The 16,729-nt window shown below is 38.8% G+C and overlaps 1 protein-coding gene across 2 annotated transcripts in view; it reads right to left on the reverse strand.

Annotated features, from left to right (window-relative positions):
* The window catches only part of GRIN2A (glutamate ionotropic receptor NMDA type subunit 2A), a 520,859-nt gene that overhangs the window by 132,886 nt on the left and 371,244 nt on the right, over positions 1-16,729 (reverse strand). For both annotated transcript variants that reach the window (XM_006146507.1, XM_006146504.2), the window contains exons 7-9: positions 9,575-9,743; positions 9,313-9,466; positions 3,998-4,123 (exon numbers count right to left, since the gene is read on the reverse strand). In XM_006146507.1, the coding sequence (XP_006146569.1) occupies positions 3,998-4,123; positions 9,313-9,466; positions 9,575-9,743 (449 nt within the window). The remainder of the gene's footprint in view (positions 1-3,997; positions 4,124-9,312; positions 9,467-9,574; positions 9,744-16,729) is intronic.

The raw sequence follows: 16,729 nt of genomic DNA on the forward strand, positions 1-16,729 counted from the left end.
TCAGCAGGACTGATGTTTGATATTCTAATCCGATTGTCCCTAGCAATTGCTCCTGTTCAAACTCAGATGTAATGTGTGTGCAATATAAGAATTAAACCAAACTAAAACCTTCTCCAAATGGAGGCATTAAGAAATAGAACAAAAAAGCTTAATTCTTCCAACACTTCACAGATGACAGACATTCCGTTGCAGGGTCATGGAAAATGAACTCTTACATCATAGCACTTTTTCTTCCTTAGTATCCTTGCAACAGCCATGTGCCCTTTTTAAGATTCTTAAATGTTCCATGCAGCAGACTTAACTAAAGAGGCAGGACAATATGCCAAAATTTATTGGAATGGGGCATATGCAGGCTATAAAATACATTATGGTTTTCAAGTCTTTGTTTTGCACAGAAAAAAAATCCATTTATGCCCTCATTTCATGGGGAAAAAAAGGGCTTCCTTTAACAGAAGGTTAATTTTTATGTCACTTAAGTAAATGAAGATGTGAAAAAATGAAGTACTCAGACTTCAGTTGGAGACACAATAAATAAAGTGGCAGAAGTGAATTCGGATTGATGGAAGTTATGAGCTCTGGGCAGGGAGCCTAGGAAAGCAAGTTTAGTGCACATTGAAGGCCAAACTCAGGTTAGAGCAATGCTTATTTTATCCATAATACAATACATTAAAGAAAAGGCAATTAATCCTATTATTTTCCATATCAATCTCTCCTGTTTCTCTGTGCCTAAAATCTTTCGGATCTATTCCCAAGAGTTTGAGAACTCTTAGGAAAAAATTAGAGTCAATCCAGTTAACTGTATTATCTACTGAATTTTATTGGGTATGCATGTTGATCAAAAGTGACCACCATTTGGGATTTAGAAATAGGCAGTTGCAAGGGATCTATCCAAGACTTTTGGAAATTCCCAATTCTTGAACACTATTATTAGGCCTTTTAATTTTCCTCATAAAGTCCATTAAACTATGATAGGAAACCAGTAGGTAAGATAAAACAAGTAGCTATCATTTCCTGAGAGCTGGTGTGTGCAGATGAGCAGGCAATAGAAAGCCTCAATAGAATGGAAGGGCTGGGGGGTCTGGGTGCTAGATTCCTTTCTTTACAATAGTTGCATAACAAATGCTTCAGTCAAGGAAGAAATTATTGCACCTGATGGCCTTGGGTTTTTACTCTTTTAGACCTATCACAAGTGTACCTACTTATTACCATCTTCTTTGTCCTCAGTCAAGGCCAAACCACTTTAATCCTTTCTCTTGGAAAACTGAGACATCTTAACTGGTCTCCCCACTTCCCACCATTGTCATCTCCTCTCAATACCTTTGAAGATGAGCTTCAGGAACCTTTCCACATTACACATACTTGTACCTCCATTCCTTCTCATCGTATTTTTTTAGAGAGATTTTTCTATAGGGTGCATATACTTGCTGAAGAGACAAAGAGAGACGGAGAGACAGAAAGCAAGAAATCACTCCCCAGGGGGATGGCCATGCCGCAATCCCTTCTCTTCCATTCTCCTCTCCTGATTTTGGACATGCACATCTATGCACTTAGCATGAGTTTCAAGCCACTGGGTCTGGGTCTTGAATTGCAGTCAACCATATGGGATTCTAGCACCTTAACCACTACACCACTTGCTAGCTCTCTCTCATTAAATTTTTTTTTTTTTTGAGAGATTTTCACTGTAGGGCGCGTGCGCTCGCCAGACAGACAGAGAGAGACATAGAGACAGAAAGCGAGAAATCACCCCCCAGGGGGGATGGTCACGCCGCAATCCCTTCTCCTCCATTCTCCTCTCGGGATCTTGGGCACGCACGCACACGCGCCCGGCGTGAGTTTTAAGCCACCGGGTCCGGGACACGAACCGCGGTCAACTACGTGGGAATCCAGCGACATAGCCATTACGCTAACTGCTGGTTCCCTCTCTCATTAAATTTTGAAGAAAAGCCCAAGTGCTTATCAGGGGGAACTGCCTATCCCTCTGACTTTATCTTATATAAGGGAACTCTAAAAAGTTCATGGAAAAATGAGATTAAAACACATGTTTATTTTAATGCAAAAAAAAATCCCTTTTTGAATCCATGCATAGTTTTTTCATAATACACATTCTCATGAGCTTTTTTGAAGATCCCTTGCATTATTGTTTACCTAGCTCACATCTTTTCTGTTTCCTGAACAAATCAAGATAGATTCCACCTGAAGGTCTTTGTGTTTGCTGTTCCTTCTGCATGGAATGCTTCATCTGTTGTTCACATGACCAAATCCATCTCATCCTTTAGGTCTCAGCTCAAATGTCATCTTTTCCAATATGCTTCCCTATTTAAACATCTATCTAAGATGGTACCACCACCCCATCACCATCCTTTAACTGTTTTCTCTTATTCTTGAAATGTACTATAATCTGTGATTATTTATGTGTTTACAAGTTATCTCCACAACTAAATTCTAAACTCCGTGAGTGTCAGAAGTCCCTCAGGAGTCAAGAAGTCCCAGCGATTTACCACATTATCCCTGGCACCAATACAGTGCCTGGTACAGAGCTTCCACTCAATAATTGTTGATCAGGGAAATGTGTGAACTTACAGCAGCACAAACTCTGGTTATGAATGTAAAGATCTATTCTACTGCAGATCTCTCACAGAAAATCAACTCTGATTCCATTCTGTTGGAAAACACTTAATTGTCCATTACAGTATCCTTTTAGTGAAGACTGGCAGTCTTCCATTTAAACATAACATGATTATTTACGGAGTTTTAATCATTTGGGTTATTGCAGATGATGTATGTAGTAATCACACCCTTCGATGTTTATGAAGAAGTACAAGGATTTCAACAAAACTAAGTTTCTAACAGATTTTCCTGATCTGTTGGCTATTTCCAATACTGAGTCTTTCAAATGAAAAGCATATGTGTCAAATAAAATGTCCTGTTTTGTAGGGCAATTGATATTTCAAGGTCTCCTATCCTCCATCATATTGAGTATTTTTGGAGAAAGAGATTTGGCCCTGGCACCTGTCTGATACCATCCACTTAGATGATGTTGTGCATTAAAGAAAACCCACTTGAAATGATGTAATGTGTTTCTGTATATGGCATGAGCACAAGCTGTGTGGGAGCCACTTAATGAGTTATAGCCAGTAAGTGCCTCCCAATTCAATTTTCTATCTACTGATCACCTCTTTATGAAGCACCATGCACTAAGGTCAGGCACAATCAAGAGGAAAGTATAACTCTTTGAGGAAAAACATCATCTTATATCTATTGTCATACTAATACAAATATGATTCAATCATTTGAAAAACATTCTTAATCTAGATTCTATAGAGTCATTTTTTGGCATAGACTGAAGTTAAGATGCAGTACACTTTTAATATTTCCTTTGACACACATTTTTTAAATTAATTGCCAAAGAAAACCTTCTTTAAATCCTCTTTCTTTTTTTTTTGAGAGTTTTGTTTTTGTTTTTTTTTTTTTGTTTTTTTTTTGCTATAGGGCGTGTGTGCTCGCTAGACAGACAGAGAAAGACAGAGAGATAGAAAGTGAGAAATCACCCCTCAGGGGGGATTTCCATGTTGCAATCCCTTCTCCTCCATTCTCCTCTTGGGATCTTGGGCACATGCGCACACCTGCCCGGTGTGAGTTTAAGCCACCGGGTCTGGGACTTGAACTGCGGTCGACTACATGGGAGTCCAACAACATAGCCATTATGCTAACTGCTGGTCTCTTTAAATCCTCTTTCTGAACCAATTGAATATCAGTGATTTCTACCTAACTACTATTGACTTCACATTCTAACAAGATTAAAATGTTTTACTTTGTAACATCTTTTTCTCATGTAAAGGGAAGAAATCGCAACTTATCTGGCATTATAAGTAAGTGAATGATCTAATACCACTCACAGGATGATATACTGAGGCAACATATGTTCTAAACAGAAATTTTCATTGAAGGTAAATGAAACAGCGTCAATTTTGAGTCATGTTCATGAAGTCTTCCTTACCTTTCCCTTTGGCTAAGTTTCTGTTGTACCCAACAGGACTGAAGTATTCAAAGACAAAAACAGCTATGGCCGAGACGATGAGCAGCATTACAAACATCATCACCCAGACAGAGGCGCTGAATGGTTCTGCAAATACACAGACCAGAGGAATGAAAACCGATCAGTCAGCTCCTTCTCACTGCCAGCAGGACCCCTGAACATCCATTTACAGGATCACCAAAAAATCATTTTCCTGTTTGATTCTGATCATTCCATAGAAGCTAGTCATTTATAAATTCATATGTTTAAATATTCTTGGTTCTACAACATATCTGAAGACTTCTAAAACTGAACATAATTCAGCAAAAGTAGAGAAGAACATATGACATTCTACAAATCAGATAAAGGATAGCAAAAGTAAAAAAGAATAATAAGACCAATGGAGAATGCTAGAAGCAAATAAAGAGGCTATAGGATCCTACATGATTACAGAATCATCCAGCGGGCCAAAAAGAGGGAGAAACAAGATTCGAATAAACAGCTAACCACAAGGCTCCTGCAAAGTGGTATGGTTTTTATTTTGATTCTCATTTTTATATACGAAAGGGATAATACGCAGGGAGTTTTCAAAGTAAAAAGGGAATTATAACCTTTTAGAAAAGGGTTATAAAATAACGAGGTTGACGGAAGTATCGGAAGGTCACAGACTGATACCACCATCGCTGATGTCCATTTCATCTTCTACTTCAGACGGATGACATCGCTACAGTTTTATAAATCTCTCTGATGTTGGCAATGGGCTCAAATGCAATTGAAAATCATTTGGGGATACTATATTCACAAAACACAAAGAAAAATCAGCACTTAGAGGGTAGATGCAATGAATGTAGAAGGCGGATAAATGGCTATTTTCCCTAAAAGTAGCTTTCATCAGTTCACTTCCATGTAACTTAGGCAGTAGGTGGGTATTTCAGAAGGGCAGACCAAGTCACAAGGTTGTAAAACTTAGGACACCCTAGAGAGATAAGATATAGGTAAAAGAAAAGTATGTTTTTATTCAGCCTTATTGAGAATATGACAACTAGCTAATTGGAGTCATTTTATCCATTTATGATATAGATTTGCTAGAAAATCAACAGAGACTGAAATTTTTAAAAATAAATACAGCTCTACTCAAATACATCATTGGAAGAGACTTCTCATGGACACTAATGAACTTAAAATCATTTTGCTCATAAGCAATTTCTTTAGAGACTTTTGCTATAGGGTGTATGTGCTTGCCAGAAAGACAGAGAAAGACAGACAGAAAGTGAGAAATCACCCCCCGGGGAGCGGACCACACAGCAATCCCTTCTCCTCCATTCTTCTCTTGGGATCTTGGGCACACATGCATAAACATGCCTGGTGTGAGTTTAAGCCACCAGGTCTGGGATTTGAACCATGGTCGACCATATGGGAGTCCAGTGACACAGTCATTATGCCAACTGCTGGTCCCTCATAAGCAAATATTTTCTGAGGATAAAATACAATAAGCCAAATAATACTTCTTAAATAGTAAATATGTGATTAGTTTTAAATTTTTATTCTGATGAATCTAGTAATAATAGAACAGAATTAGGATAACAGACCACCTTTTTCTTAGAGTCTCCAAATACCTAACATAGCTAAAAGTTACCACAAATTCCAATTTAATGAGCTTCTCCTTAAAAGGAACAAATACACCTGAAGCTTCAATAACGTTGGATAATTTAATAACTGGAAGAAATGTTGTGCAATGTAGTTTTCATAGCACAAATGTGTTAAAAAGTAACAGGTAATAATGCAAAGTATTTGACTTACAAAACGTAAGTTGAGCTCCCAGAAATCAATGAGACTGTCTCTGAGATTTATCTTAGTTAAATTTAGCTTGAATAATAAACAATATTGTGTCCCTGAAATCATAGCAGTTTGGTAATGAGGTGTATCCAAAAAAGAGGATAAATAAATGAGCAATTAGATTTAAAAGTACTTAACATTCAAGAATAGAGATGTTAAAGTCATTCTTTAAGTTGGATATACTAATGACATGGTGCCTCTTACCCGAGGTTCATCATAATGATAAAAATTAGATCATACATGAAAAATGCTTGGTGATGTGTCTCACACATGGTATACGCACAACATATTAAATGGAATAGCTGTTTCAGTTCATGAGTAAAGCCAGAATTGGTGGTGGTGGTGGTGGTGGTGGTTGGGGGGGGGTTAGTGAGCTATCCGTGGTACTGAAAGATATACTCAGGTTCAGAGCTGTAAGGACATTGTTTTTTTAAACTGGGAGAAATCCTTACTGATTTCTTCTATTCTCATGTCAGACTCTGTAAATGAGCAATAAACGTCACCTGGCAGATGTGCCCTGGTCATTCAAACACTGGTTGGAAAATGAGGAAGAACCTGGTCAAGCAACTGATCCCAGACAGGCTCTCATTTAGAAATGACATCTGTCCCTTGCGGCATAGAGATAAAAGGATTCTTCCACAGTATTCTGGTTTCAGCAAATTAAGTACCTGAGAGTGCTCTGAAGGACTGGTATTCTCAGACATCATATGCATGTATACACACACATATACACACACTCCACAATGAAGAAAATATTACCATAATGTCAAAGTACTGTCTAGAGCATCTAAGGAGTGACCTAGAAATATTTTTAACTAGCCCAGGATTATATCCACTAATGGCTTAAAACAAATTCAACATTTGTCCATGAAGGAACTTCAATCTAGGAGACTCCAGGTCAGCATTTCTTTTGGATCAACAAATCTAACCTCCTAGGAAAGTCTTTAGAATCAACTGGATGGAAATATTGAAAGAGACATTCTCTCTGTCCTTTAAAAGCCACTGGTTACATTTTTACACAAAAGCTTAAAGACATTACCTGCAAGTGTTTCCTATGTGAGTTAATAGAGTTTGCGGAGGAGAGAGAATAAGAAATAATGAAGAGCAATGCAATCAGATTCTGAATGTTTTGGCTCTTCCAGATGACTGAGTCAGTGAATGGAAAAATGTAGCTTAACATGGCTCATTATGACTTTCAAAACTTGGAGATAATGACCGTAAATAAGGGGGTGCACAGCCAATTGAATAGGGATGTAATTTAGTGACTAGGAAAAAAATACTAAGCCTACTGTGTAAAAACAGCTTTGATAATAGTTTCCTCTGGTTACAATTTATTTTATTTTATTTTATTTTATTTTAAAAGATACAGCAGGAAGAGTAGGGAGGAAGCAGGTATTGCTAAATTTAGCAAAATACTTGACTTTTCATGAAAATATTCTACAGATGCAAGAATGATAAAATCTAAGGAAACTAGGTTGAGGCCACATTCAATATCAGCAGTCCATTTTTATGAGATAAGTCAATTGTTATTTTTTTTCCTTTCTGATTGAACTGGGAATCTTTTTTTTCCCTCTGTCTCACCAAGAAGATACAGAGACAATGTAAAGGGAACAAATTTCTCTCCATTTTGTTCCATGAACTATCTGCCTCCAATTCTTTCTTATTCTTCAGTACCAAGGCTCTCTCAAAGTCTGACAGGAAGTGTGGGAAAACAAAGAGTGATACACAATACTTATTAAGATTCTGCATGTGTTGACTATACCAGTTGGTTGACAATACCGGAGAGGTCCCTTATTAAGACCTGGATGTCTGTATCCATGACAGACAAAGAGACAAAAGGAATATAACGAGGTGTATATTTGTCAAAGTCCACATTACTCCAACAAAGATTACAAAAATGGAAGCCATGAGTGCAAAATCAAATCCAGTGAGTGGCAAGAATTTCAACAGCTTAAATGAATTATCAAAAATGAAATTAGTATATCCATACGCCTTCTGTGAGTGGGGCAGTATCCAAAAATCCTGTTAGTCAACATTTCACTCAAGAGAATAAAGCATAAATGTTTCATTGGATGCTAACATTACATACAAAATGAAGATGTAGATGAAAAAGGCTATGGGCTTGGAGTTGGTGTCCACAAATGGGTTCTAGTTTGTAATTTTCTTTATTATTATTATTATTATAACTTCTGATTAGGCAGATAACTTCAATTTATCTCTGGGGGAAAAGATGATAAATGTATTCGATCTTTTTAAAAATATATATTTATTTCATTTTATTTGTTATTATTTTTTAATCTGATGAGAGAAGAGAGAGAAAGTGACACCTGGTCCAAGACTTGAACCATGGTCAGCCATGTGGGAGTCCAGCACCTTAGCCACCATGCCACCTGCTAGCCCAGAAATGTTGATCTTCATATAACTGCTTTTTCCTCTCTCACAGAGTTCTCTAGATATAGAGCTTTGTCTTAACCTTCCAAAAATTGGTACAACCTAATTTACAAGTGGTCTTCAAAATGTTCAGGGGAAATGTGTAGCATGAAAAAAATACATGGATTCCAATTCTTTTGCACCAAAAAACTCAAACTTTAATTCCATTTTCCATGAATTTTCTGAAGTCCCTTGATATATGGAAAGCCATGGGGAAATTAATAACCTGAATTCCATAATCTTCAACAAGACAGCCAATATCACCAATCATGTATGATAATGAAAGAGTCAACACAATGCTTTACTTTAAAGAAAAAAGTAATAGAACATAGCCAGGCAACTTTATCTATATGCAGTTACAGAGCTAAAGAAAACCGACTGTTAAAAAAAATATAGCTTTGCCTTGACTTTTTAAAGAAAGAAACCTTTCATGTAGAAACCTAAATTCATGAACTGGTTAAAAGGAGAGTCAAAAGAATTTTCTGCTTTACAAACTATTCAGCTTAAAGGATAGCTACATTTAAAATATGATTTCATTAATTTTAAATCAGTATATACTCCTCAGACTCTTTCCGTTTTATTTATCAGAGGACTGACATAAATCATTGTGCAGTCATCATTATTTTCATTCTAACATCTAGTAAATAAATGATTGCCATTCTTGTGTTGGATGGAGGATGGGTGTGTGAATACTGAATAATGGTTTATGGATGGATTTAAATTAAATGTGGACAGACGGGTTTATTTTTAAAATGTTTTCAAGGCTCTAAGCAATAAATCTATTAATTTACATTCTACAGAGTCAATGCTAGTATCTGAAGTTGTGATAGTATTTTTCAGCAGATATTTCCAAGTTAAAGGTAAATGGAAGATGTGAACTGAAGGACAGGGGCAGTGAATTGGGAGCATTCAAAGGCAACTGTGCTCTGGAATGTGCTTACGTGGTCAAATAGAACCATCCTTTGAGCAAACAACACCGAATACCTGTAGTTCTCTGTAAGAGAGCAACAGTCACCGTGAAGTTCACATACCTAGAAAAGCAGAAGGTGAGACCGTGCCATTGCTTCTTGAGACCATGACACTGATTCCTGTCTCCACAAAGGGCACAGAGAAGTCCACCACTTCAGAACGTTCCTCGTTGATGGTGAGAGAGCCAACTGCCATGACTGCTCGCTGATAGACCACCTGGGTGCAAGGTAAACAAGAACAGTACCTTTAAGTGTGCTCCCAACACCCCCAAGGCCCTTCGACCCTGTGCCTGAATGACAGCCCACAGGTAAAAAGATCACTTACTTCACCAATCATTCCGTTCCACACATTGTTAACTTTTTTGCCATGCTTCCCGTTAGTCACCAAATAGAGGTCATAGGTAAACTTCACAGTCCTGGAAAGCTTCTTCAGGATATCGATGCAGAATCCCTTGCAACATTTTTTAACATTCATCCCCTCATTAGTTGAATTGCTGTAAAGAAAATCCCCAGACCACAGAATGTTAGTACTGGAAGGTTCATTCACAATAGCTATGTGTACTCTTCTAATATTTTCCAGATGGGAAACTGAGGCTCAAAAAAGGAAGTGGCTTTTCCAAGGATATGCAGTGAATTTCTGATAGCAACAGTAGAGGGTGTTCTTAATTACAACAATTACCATGACAACAGATAGCATTTATCAAGTACTATTTGCTAGGCACTATGCTAAATGCTTTTCACTAATTGTTGGATTAATTCCCTTGACATTTCTGTGAATTAGGTAGTTTTGCATCCTCATTAAACAAGCGAGGGTTACCAACTTTTATTTTATTTTATTTATTTATTTATTTATTTTTTGAGAGATTTTCACTATAGGGCGCGTGCGCTCGCCAGACAGACAGAGAGAGACATTAGAGACAGAAAGAGAGAAATCACCCCCCAGGGGGGATGGTCATGCCGCAATCCCTTCTCCTCCATTCTCCTCTCGGGATCCTGGGCACGCACGCACACGCGCCCGGCGTGAGTTTTAAGCCACCGAGTCCAGGACGCGAACCGCGGTCGACTACGTGGGAGTCCAGCGACACAGCCATCACGCCAACTGCTGGTTTCCCCAACTTTTATTTTTAAGAATTTATAACACATACAACCTTTTTAGACCAGAATTTAGTAATTTGATCTATATCAAATCATAAAAAGTTATCAGGAAATGGAACAGAGGAGGTTGTGAAATTCTTAGGGAAGTGGAGTTTTGCTTCATCTATAATTAGAGGCTTAGAGAGAAGTCGAACTATGTAGAAAATTCCTCAGCCAAGAATCAGGAGTCCTGAGTCTGAACCTGTATCTGGGACAGTGGACTCAACCTTTCCTAATACAGTCAGTCCCCTGTCATCTGAGGATTCCTTCATAGCATTTTACCTACCTATCTACATGGCACAAAGTGTAAAAGGTGACACTTTTAAAGAGTAATGGCCTTGATCAGGATAGAGCACTATTAAAACACAGGAAGTATTGTCACCTTCAAGGCTTATTCTCTACCAGGATGACACCCGTTGCTTTGTACCAGCTACTCTGCTTTATTTACCCTATTCACAGTACATACACAAAAATGAAAAATGCATTTGAAAAGGAAGGACAGTCTGTCCTTCCCAAATGGTAGGAAAAGGTTTGTAGACAACTCACATAGGAAGACCAAAGTCTCTTTGGGCAACACTCAATTCTACCTTGCCCTGAGGTGTCCCATTAACTCAGCTTGGTCTTTGAGTCATGTGTGTTATGAAATATGTGCTGTGCTTGAATATTCTATATTTGACACATCTATACATTGGACTGTTACCTAAGAACTAAAATCATATTTTTAGAAATTCAAGATTATAATAGAAAATACTTACATTTCCATATTATATGAAAAAAGTTCCCTAGTGGTACATATAGAACAATCACAGCTATAAAAAACACAGTTGAGCTTATGCAATAACTTCATGGAAAAATAACAAAATATAAAGAACTGCTATTTCATAACGGTGGAAATTTTTTTTCTTTTTTGTAGATTTCTAGGAGTTTTCTCCCCAGATTATCTAGTGAGCATGTCCTATATATATAATTGAATATATATACACACGCACATTAAGCACCACTCATGTTCATGGATATCAAAATCCATGGACAGATACAATAGTACAAGTGAGTAATGGAAGTGGGTCATACATGACATCTTTTTCCCAATGCTTTCCTCTATCTCAGGATCACAGATCGCCCACCCTGAATTTCTGTCTTCACCAATATACTCTTCCTATTCTGCCTCTGACTTCTGCTTCAACAATTCGCTCTGTCAACAAAAACCACTATGGTGCCTTCACTCTCCAGCCTAGAGGCTGGATAACCTGCTCTGATCTGCCACACTCAGCTTGGGGGCAATGGGGGTCCATGTCTGTGTATATTTACATGTGACTTTTGGTGAACTCGAGGGTCATAGGAAGTAAGTGCCTGCTCCATCCCCACCAATTACCCAGTGCATAGGGGATAAGGCTGGAGTTCAAACTGCCAAAAGTAAGACAGAAATGTATCCTAAGTACATAAATTAATGGCATGTTTAGGTAACATATCTTTCTTGATATTAGTGGCTTTGAAAAACATGTCAAAATCAAATTCCCTCTTTTTCTTCCTGGCTATTAGGGGACATGCAGGAGGCTTCATCCTCAGCTCTGCAACTTTGTATCTGCTTCACTCTGCTCCTTTCCTTCTAGTATCACAGCCTCTTCCTTTACCTAGTCAAGATTCTTGGGAGAGTTTGGACAAAAGTTAAAATGTTCTAGATTTAAGATTCAAGATCAGGGACCAGCAGATGGTATACTGGTTATGTCGCTGGACTCCCACATAGCTGGCCACAATTCAAGCCCCAGACCCAGTGACTTGAAAATCACACCTGGTGTGTGTTCGTGTGTACCCAGGATCACAGGAGGAGAACAGAGGAAGAGGAGAAGGGATTGCAGAGTGGTCATCCCCCCTGGAGGATGATGTCTCACTTTTCCTCCCACAGTCTCTCTCTCTCTTTCTCTCTCTTCAGTGAGTGTGTTTACCCTAAGGCAAAAACCTCTTAAAAAATCTAGGATCAGAGGCATATAGTGGTAATCTTGGGTCTCACTGGGAACCTCAGTCAGTTATGAGCTAATTATCTCCCACATTGCTGAACATTAGATGCATTTCTACTAGACAGAGATGGGCTTTGATGCATTTTCACCCAATGGGCACCCACTGAGTTCCCACTTTTTGCTAGACATGAAACAAGACCCTGGGGACACAGGATAAAAAAGACATACAATAAATGCAGTAGTTGAATTTACTATGGCAATTATGGAAACACAGACTAGCTTGTAATTGAGAACTTCTGGTTTCTATCACAGCTCTTGTGTGTGTAAGGAGGGTATGTGACAACTACTTAGGCATCTGGGAAGTGGTACTCATGCAACCTCTCAGTGCTCTACAACCACCCAAAAGAAAGAACAGCTTGTAAGAACAAATATTTGGAAAAGGATTCAAATTGCCCAGTTTACTGACTCTACAGTTTTCCAGTGTGGCCAGTATACATGAGCACAGACATGCAAGTCAGAGCTGCATCCAGAACCTGTTTGACTCTTATCAACCATGGAGACTCAGACAAGTGTCATCACTGGAGAAACAGTCTGCTTACCTATAAATTGAGAAACCCAAAACTCTATACAGGACAGTTAGGAAATGAATGAAAAAAAAAATAAAGTATTTAAAGTACTCCTCATATAAGCACTTAAAAATACATTTCCTCTCTTGCCACCAATGATTTGACTAGGGCTTAATGACCATTTCTTTCTACATATCAGACCAAATCATGTTTCCAGTTTTCTTTCCTTGCCTGTAACATCCAACTAACAGACTAAGAAGGAAAACCTGATTTCTCAGCTCATTTCTTGGTATTCGCTTTGTTTCTTGCTTGCTTGTTTGATTGATGTATGCTCTCAAGACCCAACCATTTATCAGATATGAGAAGTCTGATGACCTAATAGAAGTCTATTTACTTTTTTTAGTCTGTCTTGGTTAAAAACTTTGCTACATGTTTTGGTAGCAACATTTAGCAATAATTTTCCCTGGAAGAGTATTGCAAAAACAAACAAACAACAAATGTAGTCATGTCATCTGATACTAATCCTTTTTGTAACCTATCAGCCTGCCTCAAAGATACTATCTTTAGGAAAGGCAATTGATCTAGTTTGTGTTAATATTGGAATTACTGGATTCTCATAACTTTCTATTGTTATCCAGTAAATTAAAGACTTTAATTTCACCAAGATGCGCAGTAAACTTTTCACATTCCCAAGTGGAGAAAGGAGAACTTCAAGCAACTACCAACCCAGAGGAACCAGAATCATGAATTTGATGCTGTTAGGCTGTTTATAGTCTTCTATGGAAAAGTCAATCATTTTAAAGAGAGTAATTAATTTTGGTTCATTTTCTTTATACAAATGTGACTGGGACTTGGTGATCTACTTGTTTTCAGCTTGATGACTTCTGATTTAAAGACTGTTAAGTTCTTATTACTCATAGTGAAGCACAGAAGTGCCTCGTGATTGGCCTCACTGAAACCCAGAGGACATCTCCACAGAGGAAGAGTGTCTCCAAGGTTAGATTCTCTGCTTGTGCCAGCTCCTCTGCTTTCTTCGTCAGACTGAATTCTGACCAAAGAACACTTACCCACATCAGAAACTCCTTTGAAAACTTTCCCAAAGTATCTCCTTCAGCCTCCTGCCAACTCACCACTGCAGTATCGCATTGGGTTTCCTTCCGCTTCTTAAACTTTCCAAGGTCTTTCCCTCCCCAGGGCCTTCACACCTACAAGGTGCAGGCTTCTTTTACCAGCAAGGCTCTTCCCCAGATCTTCACATGCCTGGCTCCTTCTCATCTTTTACATTTGACCTTAAACCTCACCACATGAGGTAAAGTAGCCCCACATGCCCCAGTTTACTTTCCTCTCAATCACCTTCCTTGTATCCTTCATGAGGTTTATTCCAACACCAAGCTGTTCTGTGCAGCCATTGGATGAGTAGTGTTGCTTTGTTTTGGTTTAATTTTGCCAGAGGGTGCATGAGCTCACTATAGAGATCCAGAGAGAAGTGTGAGAGAAAGTGAGAAAATACTCCTCTTGGAGGATGTTCACACCATAATCCCGTGTCTTCATCTCTCGTACCTGTTGGGGTTTTGGGTTTGCAAGCACCTGGCATGTTTCTCAAGTCACTGGATCCAGGACTGAAACCTTGGGGTCTTTAACCACCATGCCACCAGCTGGCCTGGTTGAGTAGTTCCCCAGCTGTGTACATCTCATGACTGCAAGGTCCTTGTCTTTTGCCTTCCCTGCTCGTCAATGTATCCCCTGTACCTAGAACTGTGTCTAACACATAGTGCTTACTGCATGTTTATTTATTTTCCTTTTCTTATCATTTTATTTATATCAGTACCTGTATTATTTAGTTGTAAAATAATTCAGCAAAAATGATTAAATGGTCCTGTCTAGAACAAGGCTGTGCACTTGACCTTCCTTGGTGTGCCCCACCTCCTCCTTGTCCCCAGGGTAGGGGAAGCTGGGAGACTGTTGACCGGAAAGAGGCATCAGCCTTAGGAGCCATGGTGGGCACATTGGAGAGGGGAGGACCTATCTAGGAGAACCATATTTACTTATTACATGATCTATTCAGAATTTTAACTCCAAAGAGGTTGACTTTAATGGCCTCATTGATAAAATTTTCTCCAAATCAAAATGTATTTTCTTAATATATGTTGTAATCATACATTGTTTAAAAATATGTCGGGGGCCAGCCAGTCTGTATAGTGGTTGGGGTGACTGGGTTCCACATAGTCAACTTCAAGGTCTGAGTCCTGAAAACAGCAGCTTGAAAAACACACCAATGCATGCATATGAGTGTCTAAAATCCCCAAAGGGAGAATGGGGAAGAAGGGATTGTGGTGTAGTCATTCCCCTTGGAGGGTGATTTTTCACTTTCTCTCTCTCTATCTCTCTCACTCTCTCTCTCTCGTACATGCTCATAGCAAAATACTTGAAGTTCTGATCCCAAGCACTGAAATCTGGGGAGCTGTATACTGCATAACAATGACTGAGGTGGAGTTTGGGATGCAGAAATAAGAGCATCCATTCATCATCTAGTCATTCAACGAGCACTGGAGTCTGCACTTGTAACAGAGGACAAAAAAATTAATAAATCACATTCCCCATACTTAGGCAACTGGTAATCTGGGGGAAAAGACAAACTAAACTGTAAAAACCAGAGATAATGCGACCAGCCAGCAGGTGGCGCGGTGGTTAAGGCACTGCAGTTTGAGTCCAGGGCCTGGCAACTTGCTTTCTCACTTTCCCTCTCTCTCTCAGTGTGTCTCCCTTACATGAACACACATGTCCTACAGCAAATAAATATTAACAATAATAAACAAAATTAAATAAATAATTATTATAAACAAAAAAGGAGATAAAGTTAGAGATAGAAATATACCAGAATATTGTGGAAGTAAGAAGAGCTAGCCCAAGTTGTAGAGGCCCTAGCTAACCTTAACAATTAAGAATTGGTCAAGCAAAAGGAAGCAGTCAGAAAATGCTCAGGATAAAAGGAGATTTCCATCCAACAATTGGCCTTTTCCTTCTCTAAGTACCCCAGAAAGGTGGCATTTTTGCTAACATTTGCATTAGAAAAGGCCAGAAGAACTTACTCCACAATGACAGTCTTTCTTCAATCATAATGAGAGAGAAGAGAAGAAATGACATAAATGCAATTCTTGCTTGCTACTGGCAAGCCAGAAAACTGCAGGAAGTTCCATTTTTACCTGGACTTTGTCAGAAAGTCATGTGTGAGGTGTGTGTTTCTCCACAGAGAGTATTGACAATTTTGGAGAAGTCTGGGTCCCAGAAATAGAAACAAATAGAAAAAGGGGCCAGCAGGTGGCATGATGGTTAAGTTGCTGGACTCCCACATGGCTGAACAGAGTTTGAGTCCCGGACTTATGGCTTGAAATCATACCAGGTGTGCGTGCATGCATCCTCACAATCCTAGGAAGAGAATGGAGAAGAGATTGCAGTGTGGTATCCCCTCTGAGGGGTGATCTCTCACTATCTCTGTCTCTCTCAGCAAAAACCTAAAAAGAGAAAGAGAGAGATAAAAGGAAGTAGAAAGTGCAGGGTTGAGAGAGGGACAATCAGAGGGGGGAAAAAGATAAATTGTTATGGAAAGCCTGAAGGGAAGGATTGATTGAGCATAATGGTTAAGTGCACAGCGGTGAAGTCAGCCAGGCTAGTGCTAGAGTCCTACTTCTTTCATTTCTTTGCTGATGACTTTGAATATGTCTCTTCAATTTCCCATAATGTAGTCTTATCATTTACAATGGGCAACACTACCCACCTCGCATTGCTGCTGGACTTAAATGAATGCAAACTTGATGCATCTCCAGG

Source organism: Tupaia chinensis, unplaced genomic scaffold (assembly GCF_000334495.1).
Source record: "Tupaia chinensis unplaced genomic scaffold, TupChi_1.0 Scaffold000182_1, whole genome shotgun sequence".
Taxonomy (NCBI): domain Eukaryota; kingdom Metazoa; phylum Chordata; class Mammalia; order Scandentia; family Tupaiidae; genus Tupaia; species Tupaia belangeri.